Raw genomic sequence first — 20,272 nt, 5'->3', positions numbered from 1 at the left:
CAGTCTTCAGTCTTGTTTCTCTTTCTTATTTCCAGATGGCGCTCAGTAGGGGGAAGGGCTCGCTGGACAGTAGCTCATCAATCAGTAGTGGTCTGGAGAAATGTTCCCTCAACGCACACGCCGAGGCTAACGCGGTTATTGTAGAGGTACAGTGACTCATGAAAAACGCAAAAGGAGATGTGTTGTTCCTGTGACTGTGTTTATACACACAAAGATTTTCATCAGTCTGGAGTAAATTGGTTCTGATTGCAGATCAGTCAAATGACAGATAATCTGAACCAAATGTGTGCTCAAGTGATGAGCAGCCTTTAGTGTCACTGTTACCATAGCAACCAGATGCTCAATTGGCCTATGAGAGTGTAACAAGTAGCTAACGTTAGATCCGTAAGTGTTCAGTACCAGGACAAGCAAGGTGTTAAACAGAAGATCACTGCAAAGTGAAAATATCTTGAATACAGTCAGATTTATAAAATAACATTATTAAACTTATTGTTGGTCATTTTTTCAAATGTTATGTTTGAAATTCTCTTATTCTATTGGCAGATAAATGTCTTCTTTCTGGAAATAAATGCATCAAATGAGCAAAATTACCTGCAAATAGAAAATTTTAAGCTTTAAATAAGAAAGAAAAATTGGCTAGAAATAGACTTAATAAGCATTTTAATAAGCTACTAAGTTGAACTCTATTTTTCTTCCTTCAAATGTCACTTTGTTTTCATACAGAAACAGTACAGTTTGGTCATTGTGCACAGCATGAATACAAAGATTGTGACTGTGACTATATTATTTTTCTGTTTCACAGATTATTCAAAAGATTACCCACCTTGTTTAATCAGACAATAATTTTAATTCATGCCTCAATGTGCAATCCTGTCTTTTGTAATATACATAAGTAATGAGTAAATCAAGCAGGACGTGCTGTTATAGAAAACTAATCATCAGTGCAGTGGTTGATTTTGGAAAATAACCGGGATGCGCATCCCAAAGCGTTTTATTCCTCTTATACCACAGTAAACAATTTTTTATTTAATAATGAGCAACACATCATACTTTCTTTCATTTAAATTTTATTCCGTGTTGTGGAACATCTGTGAAACAGGAGTTCCCTCACCAGCTTTTCTTCTGTCTCTCTCTCTCTCTCTCTCTCTCTCTCTCTCTCTCTCTCTCTCGAAGTTAATAAGACAAAAAATGCAGCTTGTCATGTTACCAAGAACCCAACTTGAAGACTTTCCTGTGTTGGAAAACTTCAGCTCTGACTGAAGTTGACACTGAAAGTTGATACTCCTTCCAAAAATCCAAACGTGTCCTCACAGAAAAAATGCCATATCAACAATAACACACATTTTTAAAATCTGTGTATGTGGAGCATCCACCGTACAAATCCCTGGGTGATTTGGTTCTATACACTGTATTAGAATGAGTACATTAAAATAAAGCTGTGAGCTAAACATTGCTAGAGCTTTTGTTGTAGAAAATTACAACCAATCAGAACAACCTTCTGACCAATCAGCATTGAGAATTTAAGAGCTCTGTGATATAATGTTTATTCCAGTTGACCTATCAGTTAGATAGGGTTATTGGCTGGGTTATTAGATGACAGATTATTAGGCTGCATGTAAACATAGCTGCTGTTTAGTGTAGATGGAGTAGGATAACACATTTTTATTTTTAGTTTTAATATTCTAATGTGTACTAGTCATGTTTGGTACTTCTGATAGTCTTCATGACAGTCTTTTGTTATGGTGTTGGCCTCATTCATGTTTATGTGCTCTTAAACTTTATTGCAGAAACTCGAAAAGGAAAATGCCAAGCTGAAAACGCAGTACGAAGAACTGAGGTAACAGATGGATCTTCGTATTTGCCTTCCTCAAAGCCTGTCAGTTTACTTTATAAAGGACTCCTCTGAGAACAGTCGTTCACATCCTTCCTGCGTGGCACCACCATCTGCCTCTGTGTTCAGGTGTCAGTATGTGCAGCTCCTAGAGGAGGCCAAGGAGGAGAAGTTTGACGAGAGGAGAGTCAACCTGCTCAAGGCTCAGGTCATGCAGCTGGAAAGACAGGTACAGAAGTGCTGTATTTGTCACCGCGATGCACACAATGCACTGTAACTTTTTCCTATTGCTTGTTTGCAGCTTCACCGACAATTAAAGTGAAGTCAGGCCTCATACAGAGCACTCATCAGATACATAATTCACACAAGAGCCACAGTATGGACAGTAACATTCAGCTTTGAATTTGTGTTTTCTATTACCTACACTCTCTGGATAAACTGTACCTTTCCTCATCACTGATGTGGTACCGTCAAGGATACACCTTTATCTTTAATGTGTATTTTTTTACCCAAAATGTGAGAATTGGATCTTAAGGACCACTGATGTACCTTTAAATCTTTACTCTAAAAAGCTAGTTAAAGTTACACCACATGCAGGTGTAATATACTTCCCGGGTAAAAGACATACTAAAGGTACAAATGATGTACCCTTGATGGTACCACCCCAGCAACAATGATAAATACAGCTTGTATTTATTATATCTGACAGTGCACAGACCACTTCAGCCCTCTTACAACCCCGGATTTGTCTCTAGTAGAAATCTCACAATGAATTTCGCTATTTGAAATGATGTAAAAATGTTCAATTCTGAAGGCAAAAACAGTCATATTTGAATGTTTAGGGTCCCACATTCCATGATTAATGTCCTAATGTGAGTCTAACACAAGTTTTCTACACTTTTCCACTAAAGAACCCTTGTTATTGCCTGATGTAGGAAAACCTGTGTGTACATGCATGACATTTTATCCAGATTTTATTTTCTCACGTTTTAAAATAATGTACAAGTTTCCTGATTAAATTTACAAAAATGAATAAAGTATGTGTTCTAAAATTGATATTACATGCACACAGTTTAGATTTCAGCAGGCACTTTATTCCCTAAGTAGTGAGCACATACATGCATATACATTATGTTCTACCCTATGTAGTGAGCACATACATAAGTATACATTATGTTATACCCTATGTAGTGAGCACATACATGCATATACATTATTTTATACTCTATGTAGTGAGCACATACATAAGTATACATTATGTTATACCCTATGTAGTGAGCACATACATGCATATACGTTATTTTATACTCTATGTAGTGAGCACATACATACATATACATTACGTTCTACCCTATGTAGTGATCACATACATACATATACATTACGTTCTACCCTATGTAGTGAGCACATACATACATATACATTATGTTCTACCCTATGTAGTGAGCACATACATACATATACATTACCTTCTACCCTATGTAGTGAGCAAATACATACATATACATTACGTTCTACCCTATGTAGTGAGCACATACATAAGTATACATTGTTATACCCTATGCAGTGACCACACACATACATACACATTATGTTATACTCTATGTAGTGAGCACATACATACATATACATTATTTTATACTCTATGTAGTGAGCACATACATACATATACATTATTTTATACTCTATGTAGAGAGCACATACATACATATATATTGTTATTCCCTATATAATGAGCACATACATATACATTACGTTCTACCCTATGTAGTGAACACATGCATAAATATACATTGTTATACTCTATGAAGTGAGCACATACATACATATACATTGTTATGCCCTGTATAGTGAGCACATACATACATATACATTATGTTATGCGCTATGTAGTCCATAAGAAACTGACACAATTTTTGCCTTCTGTGGTTTATGCAATATGAACACATAGCACTACTATGAATGTTCACCTATGTGTCTGTGGCAGTACAAGAGACTACTACTGTAGATTCTCCAGATACTTTGTATTGTTGCTTTTTCAGCTGGTTTACAAGTCAACTTTTACAAGTTGGCCTGCACCTGCCACCTGCCAAATGAGTAATATAAATGTAATTCAGTACAGACCTACTATCATCATTTTCACTTTTCCCTGTATCCATCTTTATGCATTCTGCCTGCATCCTGATTGCTTTGCAGGTGATTTTGCTGTCCGAGGGCTTGAGCTCACAAGTCTGCCGCTGTCAGGATGTGGAGAAAGCCCTTGATCCTCTAACTCAGAGATTAAGGTATGCTTACTGAGGGGTGAGGCTACAATACAGTGACCTGACTGCAAATAGCATTTGTTCGTCCTCCAGTCAGGTTACCATAGAAGCAGAGTTGTTTGATTTAGGCAGGAATAAAATTTCAAGCGACATTTCAGTCCAACTTGAAAGAAAAACTGACTGCAGCTCGATAACATGGGAATGTTTAATCATTTCCCTTAGAAATGTGTGAAATTCCTGAAACAGGCCCAAGCAGTAGTGGGAGGTATGAAGGTTGAGCTTGTGTATCAGCTATCATTCTTCTTATGCTATCGGTTATATCTGTAACATTATACTGGTATGGAACTTGAGAAAACGTATTACACATAATCTATATCGAATGTAATGCGACAGAGAAAAAGACTGAATGACGGTCAGAACATGGGTTTATATTGCAACATGCACACTGGTTATGCGTGACAACAAGCACGCAGCATGACGTCACTCAAATACCTGTCTCTATTCAGTGGCTTTCCACTCATCTTCTCTCGCCTCCAAGGCACTGTCATTAGTAAGTCAGTAATAGAACAGATTTTGCTCGCTCCCGTGTAGAAAAATAACAAATATCATGTTTATCGTGGTTTTTAATAACTGTTATAATCACTAAGAATATTAAACATGATTTGAATGTATTTACAAAAGTAAAAGTGGCTATTTATTCTAATGATAAGTAATAATGAAGGAGTGTTCATTCAATGTTAGAGTAGTTTGCTAAACAGTTGGAGAAACAGTTCCAACCCTGAAAACTGTCTAGTTTGGGTGAGCCTGTGCCCACTGTAGCCTCAGATTCCTGTTCTTGGCAGACGGTAGTGGAACCCGATGTGACCTTTTGCTGTTGTAGCTCTTCCACCTTAAGATTTGAGGTGTTGTGCATTCTGAGATGCTTTTCTACTCGCCACATTTGTAAATAGTGGTTATTTGAGTTACCAGAACCAGTCTAGCCATTCTCCTCTAACCTCTCTCATCAACAAGATGTTTCCACCCACAGAACTGTTGCTCACTGGATGTTTTTTGGTGTTTTTGCACCATTCTGTGTAAACTCTTGACATGTTCATGCCTGAAAATTCCCAGGAGATCAGCAGTTTTTAAAATACTCAGACCAGCTCATCTGACACCAACAACCATGCCACTGTCAAAATCACTGAGATCACAATTTTTCCCCAATCTGATGTTTGAGGTGAACATTAACTGAAGCTCCTGATCTGTATTTGTGTGATTTTTTGCATTATGCTGCTGGCATATGATTGGCTGATTGGATAATTGCGTGTATGCCCAGCTGTACAGCTGTTCTTATTAAGTGACAGGTAGGTGTATATGTGAAGTTCATTTTATTTTTGTTATTTGTTCAAGAGGAAACCAAAGTATACCAAAAATGGCACTCAATAAATATGTGTATGTATGTATATGTATATGTATATATATAGATATAGATATAGATATACACACACAGAAGCTGCAGCCAGCCATAGGCATGACACCACACAGGACTGATCAGGCTCTGCGTCATCTGGCTTACTGATCTCAGATCAGCTCTGCCTAGGCAAAACATCCAGCCCTCCTCAGATCAGCTATAGAAATCAGGCCAGTGTGAGCCAGGTAGGGTCTCTGGATCTGTACAGCGGGGGCTGAAGTGATACAGTGTAGTTAATCAGCTCAGCATGCCGCCTCTAAGTGCCTGTTATTGGGGCCTGTGATTCAATAAAGGCCGGGATTACGGCACTTTGCTCTCACATAATTTCATTTGGTTACACCCCACAAAAGCACATTCGCATCTCCTCTCCCTGCTGACAGCTTGACGATCAGCAGAAACAAGCCAAGAAATGGGCTGGCCTCTATAAAAAGAACACAAAGATGCCACCGTCATGGCTGTCAAAGCTCTCATTTTGACATGTCTGACATGCTACGTCAAGGCGTTTGATTGTTCTTTATGAGTCGGCTGAGATGAATTTCCCTCTGTCCCTGCAGAGCAGAGGCTGTCATCATGAAGACACTCTAGGGTTAATGATATTATGTTTCATTTGCCAGCTGTAATATATCTTTATTACTGGCAATTAAAGAACTAATTAAACATTTGTTTGTGCTCAGATCGCTGCTGTGCTCCGAGGATCCTGCTGCTGGTGTGGTGATCACTCGGGCAGAGCTCACGCAGCTTACAGAAAGCTGTGAGGATGTGAAACAGAAGCTGCACAGAAATAATAAGGTAAAGTGTGTTCGGAATCAAACACGTTGGGGCGTGTGTATCGGAAAATAATCAGTGATGCGGTGGTGTGATGTGGCTCGACGAGAAGCAGAGTTGCTGTTACTACTCCAAAATTTATTATTATTTTCCTATAATAGCACATCCTGAAGTGTTTTATTCCTTTTATAGCAATGCCAATTACTTTTTTTTGTTAATTAGCAAATGGTACATTGCACTTTTTATTAATTTATAGTTTAATGTTGTGGAATATCTGCGAAACAAGTTAGTTCCTGTTAGCACTTATGTTACAGCAGTTATAATCAGTCATTCCTTCACCAGCCACTCCTTTTTTTCCAATCTCTCTTGAAGTTGAACAAAAAACCCAAAACAGCTGGTCATGTAACTGGAAAGGGCAAAGGCCTAAAAACCTAAAAACCTAAAAAATCTCTCCTGAGACAAATAACTTACTGATTGTTATAAAGCACTTGTATTAAACACCTGAAAATCGTCCAGAAATTTTACATAACTGTCTCTTATATCAGCGATTACATGTTTTCTTTGTTAAATAACACATTTTTTTATTTGTTTATTATTAACCATCGATATACTGTACCATTAGACAACAGCTGCAAGCGATGCTGCTAATGCGTTACATTTGTTCTATCAGATCCTGCCTGTAAGTCCTGTCCACAGTTATTCCTGACTATTATGCTAGGATTTGTTCCACTGTTTTGCTATGGTTGCTATGGTGATATGGTTTTTCAACCAATCAGTGAGCTCTAAATGAACATCAAATCATTTCTCAAAGCATACAAGCTTTAGGAACTGCAGATGCAGAGCGTCTGTTTGAACACGAGTAAGGGTGTCTTCACAGCATCTGCGCTCTGATTCTGAGTGGGTGTTTGGGGAAGGACAATATCATTGCAGGTTTGTTGTCACAAAAATGAATTCCCTCTGAGCTGTGGATTGATTAGATAATCTGCTGTACGTGAAATCTTTGCAAACGTTTGACACTGATTAGCGGTTCGGGTGAAGCCTTTCTTTCAAAGCTGCTTGTTTTGAAATTCCTTCTCACTCATTTAGGCTAGAAGTCGTCCTGTTTAATCTGCAGACACAACATGCCTTTCTGCACCACTGTAAAACCTAAAATAAAAAAAAGTAACATTATGGTGCTTGCAGTCATGAAAGAAACTCCAGAAGATGGTTTTCATGTGGACTGGAGATGCATTCCCGGGTTGCAAAACAACTTGACCAAGCATCTCACAAATTTAAAAACAGGGTCTTGTGTGGTGTTAGATCTTTTTGGTCCTTCACATTTATTTTCCCTAGTACTGCAGGCTAGGAATGAGCTGATAATACACTATATTCCAGTGTCATTTTGTGATAATACCCTGATAAACCTTTTATCACTGTTTATATTATGAAATGATTTAATAATTCCATCTAGCATTCAAAAGGGTTTGTCCCTTAAAGGAAAAATCCACTCTGACTTGACATGACTTGCAGATTAATCTTTAATATTAACAAGATTCAAGATTTATTATGTAATGACATAGAGTTCACTTTTTTTTTTTTTTAGTTTAAACTTCTTTCATGGACATGCTGTTCTATTTTCACTTATCCTACATTACCCACAATGCTGTTCATCTACCGGCCACTAGTAGTGTCAGTAAAGATAGTGATGCAGCAGTACTTTATACCGTCCAGCCCTGTCACCTCCTCATCTGTACACTCTGCTCAAACAGTTCAGCTTCCAAAGCTAATTCTAAAGCTATTCATTCTAATACCGCCGTCTACGCCATCACACTCATCATCTCGTAGCTCTCTAACTAGCTGAGCTGAATCTCCGCTGTAACTCAGAACGATTGTGTCATATAACTGCATTGCACTGTGGAACATTGAGTCCAAAGCTTCCTGTGTCCACTACTTCTACACTGGACTTCTTATTAACATGTCAATGAACATCGTTGGAAAATGGCGAGAAATTAGCACCAAATTAGCACCAAAATCATTAAGCACATCACACACAATTCAAAATTCAAAAGAAACGTATTTACATACGTCGTATTTAATATGTTTCAGGGTGGAGTTTTACTTTAAATATTGGCGCAGGAATATTGTTTCTCATTTAGAAAAGACATCAAGATTCCCTTTCGAAAGAAAGACCTTTAGATTTACAAAAAAGCCCTTGAGTAAACATTTTTTTCTTTTTTGGTTGTATGAGCTTTATGATAGTGGTGATAAATTAATTTTCATTAAATCCTCATTACTGCATGTAATAAAGGAAAATCTCACCTTACATACACTCTAATGAAATGTTTACTTTATTACTGGCAATAATAAACGGAACAATAATCATGTTTTAAACACCAAATAATATTACTGAACTAATTAAACACTGTGTGTCCTACTTCTGAATTGTCAACACAAACTGACGAGAGGTTCTGCAGCCAGTTTCATATTAGTGATACAACCTGAAACAGCAAGTGTCTCTAATCTACAAACCTATCATCCGAGAACATAAGCTCATCACCACAACCCCACTACCACCACAGATGGATCTTCTACCACCTGGAGTGGCATGCAGCTCTAAGAGGGAGATTTGTCCTCCTGACTGATCTAGAACCTGTTCGTCATGTGCTATCTGTGTCTTTCCCATCACTTTCTTTTGTTGAACATACACCAAAATACAAAGTCTATCTTTCTTGCTCCTCTCTCCCTCTCTCGCTAGATAATAACATGCCACAATGATAGAAAGTCCTGTTAAATAATAGGCATGGTGTTATTACACGCTCTGTCATTTATGTGCTTCAGGGGAGGATATTCTGTATACCTGTCAGGATGAAAGAATGGCAGCGGCCCAAGAGGTTTCTTTCTTTCTTTTTTTTTGTTTTGTTCTGTGAACATGTCAGAGAAGCACCTTGTCAGCGGAGATGTTCTTCTTGTCCTCGCTCTCACACTTCTTTTATTGTCTTGCTTTCCATTCTCTTCCCAGTGGGACCATCGAGACATAGAGAGCAGTTGCAAATAAAAGAGAAGCGAGAGCTTTTGAATTTCCTCTTCAGGTGCTTCATGTTCACATGCAAACGGTTAGCTATAGCAAAAGCATGTTTGCTAAGCACTCTTTGTTTATGCATTTCTTTGAGAAGTACATCTGGTGTATGTGTGGGTTTATGTGCTGAGGTGCCATATTGCTCATATTGAGCTGATTTCTACTAATCAGCATTGTTTATGGCTTTGTTAACTTAACAGGTGAGGAGAAAGAATGAAGTCTTTAACATAAGGTGTGCTTGTTTTCAGATGGAGAGCAGAAGCGCTTCTTGTTGCTCACATATTTGCTTAAAAACCTTAAATCAATATGCTGAGATGCTCCTGATACTTTATTTGTTTAAAAGAAACCTCCACCCTGAAACACATGACATATGTTTGATCCACGAGATGATGAGTACGATGGTGTTGACAGCGGAATCAGCATGAAAGCTGGAGTTGGAACATGATCTCTTTGAGCAGAGTGTACAGATGAGGAGGAATGAGAGCTGGACATACTAAAAGACTAAATCGCTGCTGCATCGCTCTCTATAGCCCACTGGTGCCACTATCAGCAGGCAGTCAACTGGAATTGTGGGGGAGATGCTGTGAAAATAAACCAACATGTAGACGAAAGAAGTTTAAACTAAAAAAGTCACCTCAAGAAATGTAATTAAAGATTAATATGCAAGGACCCCTAAGATCAGTGGAGCATTTTAATAGTTGTCTGCTTGTGATTTATTCAGGCATGCTGTACATGTTTGATGAAAGCCTTCATGGCTTTTTTTTTTTCCTTTTCCACCCCACACTCCCTCGACGTGGTTTCAGAGTCATTTGTTCTCCTATTAAGGTTGAACAGGTTGAATGGCTGTTAAGCAGAGCTTTCACAATCTCCTGCGTAATTGAAGTAATTACAGGTTCCAGCTGCTGCGTGTAGAACACGGCACCATAAACATTGTTACAAGGAGAATTAGGGAAGCACTAGATCCAGCGCAGGAGACTGCATCTTAATGTGCTCTTTCCACAGATTACAATTCAGAGAGAGTAGTGAAGCTCCCTTTCACCTTATTATTGGAAACTGTTATGTTTGGTATAAAAGTGGTGAGGCAATTTTGTCACTTATTTGATAGTAAAACACTTCCAGTTGCGTCTCCTCGCTCAGCTGCCTTGGATGGTGATTATGGGTGTGAGAGGAAAATCACTTCCCTTTCCAGCCTGGAAATTGTCTCCAATTTAGCAATTTTCTTTAATTGAATTCGTAATCTTGTCAAGATGCTAAAGCTGTTGATTCAAACAAACTGCTGTTTGTGGGTTTCTGATGCACGATGACAATTTTGTTTTTTTGTGTCCATGATTGCAGGCTTGTTTAGACAGAACTGCAGTATGTCCCTAATTACAAGCCTGTGAAACATACCGCTGTTTACCCAGCACAAATATAAATGACACAAGAACGTGCAACCTTTTCATAAAAGAATTCTCATGAAATTGTGTAGTGCATTTTACTGCATATTACAAACGTTGAACTACATGTAGAATATATACAGTATATTTAGATTCTTGTAAATTCATGTATATTGAAGATTTTGATTTAAGGTTAATTTATTGTTCATAATAAAAAAAAAAGACAATATTGCCAAGGACAATACAGTGACTTCATTCTACAATTTAACAGTATAATCTGCCAATTAAGAGTCAGATCCATTAATTTAAAGAGAATAAAAAATATTTCACTACATAATTACATAACACAAAGGTTCCTGGAACTGACTGTCTTATTTAAGTGCTCAAGAGAAGAGTTTAAAGCAGGGGTGTCCAATATTATCCACAAAGGGCCGGTGTGGGTGCAGGTTTTCATTCCAATCAAGCAGGAGCCGCACCTCACTCTATTGAAAGCCAATATAAGCTAATATAAAACTGATTAAACAGGTGGATTCAGGTGTGACTCCCATGGAATGAAAACCCACACCGGCCTTTTCCCGATAAGACTGGACACCCCTGGTTTAAAGGGTGAAATGGGTCTTCTAAGATTTTATTAGTCTATGAACAGTGACTGAATGATACAAAGACTTTTTATAGTTGCCTGAAAGTGTTGCTTGTCTGTTTTGAATAATAATAAACCATGAAACCGAACTAAAAACCTGAATGCTCTTCACCAAGAATCTATAAACCATGTAAAAAAAATTAGCCTCAATATTTATGTAGAAATTGTATATGTACTATAAATTGAATTCTAAGCAGTGTAGCTAGGCCCAATTCATATATAACTGAGCAATTGGGACAAGTAATTATGATGAAAAGATGAAAAGAAAGCAGAAGTGGCTAAACCTTAATTTCAAACACTCACACACAGCATTCTTGCAGTATTGAATTCATTACTGTTTGTTCCTACAACACATTATGAGCAATAGGAATATTAATAAATCAGTGAATTCATTTGCATCTAATACATTTGTGATGAAAATGGTGACTGGCTTTTGTGAGCTACAAAGGTAATTTGAAGCCCTACTCCCTTCCTCATCACATCTAGGATTTTGTGCACGTGATGTGTTTACTCGCTTGCTTTTATCTACATGCTGACATCTACGGTTTAGAGGTAGCGTTTATGATTTTGCCACTGCAGCCAGCTGAGAGCTATTCTTTTTTGCTTAACATAAAGCAGCAGTCAGACCAAACACAAATAAAATTCCCCTGGAGGAAAAGCCATTTCACTGAATGTGAATGAACGTGGCGTGTAAAAAGACGCATTTGTTCCTGGTAGCGGTTACTTTTGTTTCACACTGACTTTATCAGTGACTTTATTTGACCTATGAATTTGTGAACCACGTCCTCCATTTCAGTATTTTTTTAACACGCCCTTGTCACAGCGCAGGAGAAGATTTTAAAATAAGAACTTACCCATGGGACTCCCCAAGGGCAAATGGCAAGGGCATGTTAAAAAGAGTATTGAAACTGGGCCTCGTATTGAGTCAACAGAAAACAAGAAAGCAGGACTGTGGTATCTAGTCTGTTAAAAAACAAACACACAAACAACCAAAAAAAAAAACGCTACAGTCCATTTGGTAGTGATGAACCCTACTTTGGATTCTTGGAAGGGAGACCACCCACAGCAGCTATTTAGAGGGTCATTCCAAGCTCAAGTGATGAAAAACATTTACTTCAAATTCAGCTCCTAAATGAAATTGCTGGCAGTTTCGGGAAGTTTTTGTTGCTTAGTCTATTTGTTCATGTAAAAAAAAAATGCTACAGAGGCTATCCAGTATCTATCTTGTTCTTGCTCCTGGAGAGCTCTCTAGTGACGCAACAGAAAAATCTTCTCCCACTCATGACCGGAAGCCAAAGGAGCAAAATTGGCCATGATCTCTACCTCCCCTCAATCACATCGACACTAGCCAATCACATCTGCACCTGTGACCTCGTGTATGTGGAAGAGGGCGGATAGAGCTTTCCACAGAATGTGTTACACTGCCCTGTGATGCAGCATGAGCAGCAGTTTAAAAACATATGGTTTGTCGGTTTCGTGAGTTTCAGAGGAAGCACGTGTTAGGCTTCACCCTCCCCTTTTGGTAGCTGCTGTGTGATAAAGGAGAGCTGGCTGATGGGTGAGAATTGGCAGGTGACCAAACTGGGGAGAAAGTGCAGAATAGTCCAAAGGTCTTGCTTCTTGCTGTGAAGGGTGGACAAAATAAATATTATTTTCAAAAAGCATTTCTCTGATGTTTATTTTACTGTATATTAATGTTTCTTCACTTATGACAGACTTAAGGTTTTAAAAAAATATTTGTGCTTCAGGGAGCTGTTTTCTTTTTTTTCTCATTTCCTTTGATTCATGCCAAAAATTAGAGCAGCAGGCCAATTTTTTTTTATTTTGCACTTATCAGATGAGAGAAATGTCATCTTAAGTAAGCTCCTTAACAAGAGCAGTTTATCGGCCTGGCCTTGAGGACAGAGGGAGGATGTGTTTCATACAGCCGTGTCTGAGGCCATATTTGGTGCGAGGGCAGCGACTGGGATTCTCATCTCCTCTGCATCTGGATATCATCATATTAGCGTTCCGCCTTGTTAGACTCACACCCTGCCTACGCAAAGCTGCTGCTGATGTGTATTAAGAAGGATGATATGAATTATATCTAGGAGGGGTGTTTAAAAGCCTTGGTATGATGGTCCTTATTGACGCCTGCAGGATGATATCAGAGGTCATATTGCACAATATGTGATCCCAGGACTGATGTTTTACTGTCTCGGATAAGCTCATTGGTTCCGCTTGAAATCTGATGGAGAGCAAGCAGCAAATACTGAGCATAGCCTATCGAGCTTGTGATCTTCTATTCAGTGATGTATTTAACTGCAACTGCAGCACTGCCTTTGTCCGTCTTAATTAGAGCAGAGAATCATCTGTTTGTTTAACTCCAGCACAAATCCTAAGAGAGCTCTGTTGCTAAGAAAAGATGGCCGTGATACGTGATGAATAGCTGGGTGATATTAGGTGAGGTATGAAGATAGCTTGAAAGATGGATGTGTACACATACACAGCCACAGAAATGCTCTTGTGTGTTGTGATGTAGAAACGCGTTCTTGTGATAAGGCGCTGACCCCGGTAGGCGCAGGCCATCTGGATGGATTGCTGGCACCGAGCATCTGCAGAAGCCCTTATGTGAGTGAGAGAGAGCGAGAGAGGTTGCGATTGAGCTGAGCACATCCGAGTCAGTGCGGCTGTTCAGGGGCCGTGGCTGACACATGGATCACTGTAATTACTGGGCAGTCCAGGGCCGGTTATTAGTTTAGGGAATGTCAGGGGCGTATATCAAACCCAATTTGCTCCATAGCTTGAGAGGTCACTCATCTTCCTGTGCCTCGTTCCCTCCCTCAGAGCAGCAGGGCGGGTAGCCTTCGCTATATGCACACGACGACAAAGACTAGGCTGTGCTCTTATGCTATTGTATTTTTATTTATTTATTTATTTTTTTTTACAGAACTGTTTTGTTTGTAATATCAGTAATCCAACTGTGCAAATTGGCTTTATGAAAAAACAAAGTTTGTCAAAGTCAAGATAATGATATTGCTGGCCAGTTGCTCGAGCTGAAAAGGAATCCTATTTTTCCAATTTTTTATTTTATTTTATTTTATTTTATTTTTTTATAAGAGTTTACACTTGCAGGGCTTAAAAAGTCTAGTGAATTAATGTTCAGAAGAAATGTTTGTCTGTCTGTCTATCTGTTTGTCGGTCTGTTATTCTATCAATCTATCTGTTCATCTATCTATCTGTCTGTTGGTCTGTAATTATGTCTACCTATCTATTTGTATATTTGCATGGATGGAGGGATGGATGGATGGATGGACGAATAGATATTTCAAGCATTCTGTTAGTCATTCTATCTTTTTTGTGTCTTCTTGTTCTATCTATCTGGCACAGCTATAAACAGTCCCTGAGGTGGAAAAAAAAAAGTGCTGACACTGGAGACTCCTTCCATGAATGTTAAATAAACGTCTCCGTACAGAAATCTTGGTTTTGTTAAATCAGAGTACATTTTTAATCTGTTTATTATTCATTTTTTAGTTATGTGGAACATCCACCATACAAGTGAATTAGTTGTTACTATAGAAACGTTAACACTTTATAATGAGTGCATTAATATAAACTTGTGATAAACCCGCCACTATCGCCAGTGCTGCTCTTATAGAAAATTAAATAACACTTCCAATTAGAGAATTCAACAGTTGTGAGGTATAACTCAGTCTAACATATTCGTATTTCTGCCCTCATATTATCAATCAGATGATCCCTGTACAGTCAGTGTTTCCCCCAGCAGTGTGAAAACCCTGCTAAATACCTCTGCTAACAGACTGCACAGTTATGTGCTTCCTCCTCACCCCTTTGTTTTAACATGTTTCTTTGAACCCTCTGACTGCTTTCTGACAGCTTTATGCTAATTCAGCATCCTGGTCATGCCAGCTGTCAGGTGGCCTCGAAGGTGGCAGTGGAGCTGCTGTCCCCTGGAGGCTGATTGAATGTTTAACGGTTGTTCTGGAGTCTGGAAAGGCATGACTTGGGGCTAGGAAAAGGGTGCTGTCCTGGTTTGTGTACCTGTATCAGAGGAATGCAGCAGATGCTGGACTTGGCATGCCCACATGAGCACAGGGGAATGACGAGCCTTCATTTAAATTACGCTCCACTGCCCATGCTATGAGGCTGAGCCCACCTGGCTGCTCAGTGTACGGGAGATGGAGAGGAACTTCATTATGTTCTCTTTGTCTCTGCACTGATGCGCGACTGCTGGACCTGTCGTCAGTGGTGTTTGATGGGAGGCTGAACAAGCTGAAACAAGCTGGACACAGTTACGTTTGGGTTGGATTGGAGAAGGATGTTTAGTAACATACTCTTGGCTGTATTAACAGTTACCAAATTAAGTTCAGAAGATATACACTATATGGCCGAAAGTATGTGGACACCTGACTATCGCACCCGTATATGGGTCTTCAACACATACAGCTGTTGCCACAGAGTGGAAAAGACACAGTTGTCTAGAATGTCTTTGTATGCTGTGGCTTTAAGTTTTCCCTTCGCTGGAATTAAGGGGCCCAAACTTGTTCCAGCATGACAATGTGGACAAATCAAGGTTCATAAATACAAGGTTTGCCAAGTTTGGAGTGGAATAACTCAAGTGTCCTGCACAGAACCCTGACCTCAAACACGCTGAACACCTTTGGGATGAACTGGAACGCCGACTGCACCCCACGCCTCCTCTCACGGCATCAGTGCCTGACCTCAGTAAAGCTCTTGGCTGAATGGGCAACAATTCCCACGACCACACACCAACATCTAGTGGAAAGCCTTCCCAGAAGAGTGGAGGCTGTTACAGCAGCAAAGAGGGGACCAACTCTGGAATGTGATCTTCAACAAGCACAAATGAGCACGATGGTCAGGTGTCCATAAACTTCTGGCCATGTCGTGTATTAGTATTTAGATAGGGAAAGTTGTAAATGTAGTGATTCTATAGCATCTAGACCATACCTTTTAAATCAAGCGCTTGCCTTAGGCCTCAAAAAATCTGGGGATAGAAAATACCGACTCACATATGGCATTTTCTAATAATATTATATTATTGCAAAACATATTGTAAATATATTGTACTTAGGCTAGTTTTCATGAGGCATAATTGTCTATCTGCAATGAAAACAGAATTTCTCATTTTTATTTACTTCTTTAAAAATTATCCAGGGGGTGAAATGTGAGCTCATTTTATGGACTATGCTTAATTATTGTCCAACATGATTATTATAAGACAAGGTCAAGGTACTCAGGAAAACTTTTAGTTGCTTAATTGGTGTGGTACACCAGGCTAGCTCAAGCGTTAGAGCCTGAGACTCTTTAACTGAGGTAGCACGAGCTAGTGCACTCTCAGAGCCGGTCCCAAGCCCGGATAAAATGGGAGAGTTGCGTCAGGAAGGGCATCCGGTATAAAACCTGTGCCAAATCAAATATGATAATGGAGACAGAGGAGCAGTCGAAAGAACAACAACAACAATCTGTGCGCTATGCTAGTTAAATAACTGAGCTGATGTTTGCGATAAACATACCAACATATTGGTTATTATGCCAAATTTTGGCTTGTGATACATTTACTAATAATATTACTAAGCCTCAATGTTGTGAAAATCTGTGACAAAAGTGAGCTAGTTTACTAGCAGTCAGCTAGCTGGCTAGTTATTTGCAATGCCAAGAGGGCATGTGGATGTTTTCCATTTGCATATCATGTATATTTATAGATCCTTTTTTTTTTTTAAATGAGAATAGAGGTGTAGAGATTTTTTAGCCATTTATTTTTTTTTTTACTAGTTTCATGGAATTAAGTACTAGAAAACAGCTTCACAGAAATTTAAATGAGAAACATGAACCCGCACCTATATATAAATCCTTTAAATAAACATGCACATAGATTTATTCTTTATTCTATGGAGTCTTCACAGAGGCATGATTGTGATCGAACACTGCGCCATTGATTGCGAATGGTAATTGCAGCCTGGAGAAATGAAGAGCTAAAGTCTGTGGGCTGCTTATTTACTGACAGGAACAGAGTGTGTACAGTTTGCCTTAAAGTATTTCTGCTATGCAGAGCTCTGCTCCTGAGCGATAAGCTGTGAGGAGTAGAGGAAATGTTGTTTATTACAAAGTCCAACCTTGTTGTGAGCTTAGCATACAGACACTGATTAGCTTCCTCTGGGAATTTACACTAGCCTTGTTTGCACTTAAAATAAACGGCAGACTGCAAAGACAGCTAGAAAGCAGTTTTCCATGTAAGAGCAATGAACATATAAATCACATTTTATAGGCATCATTACATGCGTGATTGGATGTTGATGCAGATTCTCAAATTAGTACACATTCTGTAATTATTACATATTTCTTCAGTAGAGCTATCAGTGTAGGGGTTAATATGTCACACCTAACCCTTAGAAATAAAAAAAAAAAAAATACAATACTGTGCAAAAGTCTTAGGCACATGCAAAGAAATGCTGTAGAGCAAAGATGCCTTCAAAACCAATGAAATTAAATTTCTACATTTAAGAAATACTATAAAGAGCAGTAAAGAGTAATAAATGAAACAAAGTCAATATTTGGTGTGATGACCCTTTGCTTTAAAAAAAAAAAAAATAGTAGTCTCAGGTACAATTTGTGCAGTTTAATAAGGAAATTAGTTTTACTGAGCATCTTGCAGAAGCAGCTACAGTTCTTCTGGACACTTTGACTGTCACACTTGCTTCTTATTTTTGCAGCAAATCCCAGCAGGTTTCATTATGTTTTTTTGTCTGAAAAGTGTCTCTTACGTAATCTGCTGCTTTCTTTACTGACATACAAACATTTTTCTGTAGCATTTAATTTTGTGCTGGAAAAATAATGTTTGGAAATCTAAAATGTTTTTGTACTGACTCGATTATGTAGAAGTCATAAAATAAAAATCTATAACAAAGTTTCTACTAAAAAAAAAATAGGGTGCCTAAGACTTTTGCACAGTTCTGTGTGTGTATGTATATGTATATATATATATATACACACACATATATACACAGTACTTTTCCCCAAATACACCCCAAAAACATTTATATTAAAAGAGAAAATATGTATTTGGGGAAAAGGTTGAAACACTGCAACAGCAAGGGTATTCATCTAAAATCTGTTGATCAAGCTACATAAAAATTCTGGCTTACAAAGGTCTGAGTAGGCAACTCACATGACTGAATGGTGACGCAGTTACCTTTTAATGCGTAACCATTAGTGATTAGTATGGCTATAAATAAGACATCAATTCAAAGTGGTTATGTTTTGTAATGGCAATACGTGTTACCACTTTTGACTAGTGCCGTGGACTCTGAACAGATGAGACACCTTAGTTGAACTTGAAATGGAGAAAATGTATAGCTCTCTGTCCAATCATCTTTAAACATTCTGTTTTCCTGTTAACTTTTTCTTCTTTACCAAGCCATATCATCACTTCATTAATCAGACTAGTCGGGTATGTGAAATTAAAAACTCTACGGATATCTGTGAACTCTCTTACCTTTCTCGATGAGTTACCTTCAGTGGCAAAGTCAGAGAATCTGCTATAGAAGCCATGATGGTTCATTTTCAGAAAACTAGAGACATTGAACTACTGCCAGTTTATTATATGTTTATTGGTTCACATACAGTATTTCTCAAGTACTCACTTCGATCCTCTGAAATACTTTGTTGGGTCTTGTTCTGGTCTATGATACACCATGTAACAAGCCGTGATCTATTGTGTGATTCAGTTTTACCTCACTGCTGGCAAGGCAGTGTACATACAATACAATACTATATAATATAGTATTTTGTAGCTTGGCAATTCAAAAATATATTTCATAACGGGGACATGAGATCAGTAGAGCCACTTCAATTGATCAGGGTAATGTTAGTCTTTTGATGTATGACGGTTAATGCTCATGCTAAAGGATTTGATTGTGTGCACTAAATAATGAAGGGTTAATCAATCATACCATCTCTTTGGTTTCTAGAATACTATACTACTAACCTTAACCTGTGGTTATATTTATATCCTGTGTGTTGGAGAGAGGTAAATGTAGCTCCGAGATCATAGATTTGCCTGTTAGCGAAAAGTATGGTGACTAATAAAGGGCATTGTGAAATTGTGAACATGTTGTATAGAAAGAAGTCATTCATTTCTTCCATTTCTTCCCTGATGAGTCTTCTTCCTTATTTATAAACTGCAGAAAGTACTAGACTTTGGTGCAGGGGGAAATTTTTAGCCGTAAAACAACTTCTAAAATCCACCAAAATACAAAAATAAAGAACTCAGAAGCATTTTGTAAATATGTATTTCAGGTCATTCCTGGCTGAGGCTCTATCTGCTCTATCTTGCTCAAACTAACTTGTATCACTGTCAGTTCTATTAACCAAAAATTCTACATTTACTACAGTCTACATTTACTACATTACATTTACACATATTTGTTTGGTTCGATTTACCAAATGAATACATATAAATGTAAATGTTCTTGCAGTCCTTAAAGTGAACAATCATATGTACAGTATGTTGCTCAGTTTCACAGGTGTCCATATTTCATGCCAGCAGCTCTCAGATCAATAGCGCAGCTGCTGTCTGTGCTTTCAGGCTGCTCTTCCTGTCTAAGCTTAGTTTTCTCTTGCTGTCAGATTTATTTAACTCTGGTGTGCTGCAAAGTATGTACTAGCCCCGGGCATCATCAATGTACACTCTGCTTCTCAGACTAATTTTCTGCTCGTTATGTGAGCACCAGTTAGTGAACATTCCTTTGCATTCCTTTGCCTCTACAGCCTAAAGCAGTGTCATTAAATCAGAATAAGCTGTGATGACAGGAAATCGCACATGCACATATATAATGTTTACAGTCCTGGGCCAGTTCAGGCGCTGCAGGTCGACT

The 20,272-nt window shown here is 38.4% G+C and overlaps 1 protein-coding gene across 4 annotated transcripts in view; it reads left to right on the top strand.

The window, feature by feature from the left end:
* LOC113536957 (uncharacterized) overlaps positions 1-20,272 on the top strand; it is a 69,472-nt gene that overhangs the window by 13,172 nt on the left and 36,028 nt on the right. For all 4 annotated transcript variants that reach the window (XM_053229153.1, XM_053229150.1, XM_053229151.1 and 1 more), the window contains exons 2-6: positions 36-146; positions 1,788-1,837; positions 1,961-2,060; positions 4,028-4,116; positions 6,217-6,331. In XM_053229153.1, coding sequence (XP_053085128.1) covers positions 36-146; positions 1,788-1,837; positions 1,961-2,060; positions 4,028-4,116; positions 6,217-6,331 — 465 coding nt within the window. The remainder of the gene's footprint in view (positions 1-35; positions 147-1,787; positions 1,838-1,960; positions 2,061-4,027; positions 4,117-6,216; positions 6,332-20,272) is intronic.

Source organism: Pangasianodon hypophthalmus, chromosome 24, assembly GCF_027358585.1.
Source record: "Pangasianodon hypophthalmus isolate fPanHyp1 chromosome 24, fPanHyp1.pri, whole genome shotgun sequence".
NCBI lineage: Eukaryota > Metazoa > Chordata > Actinopteri > Siluriformes > Pangasiidae > Pangasianodon > Pangasianodon hypophthalmus.
The sequence above is the reverse complement of the archived record's forward strand: the minus strand, read 5'-3'. Positions and strand labels throughout refer to the sequence as shown.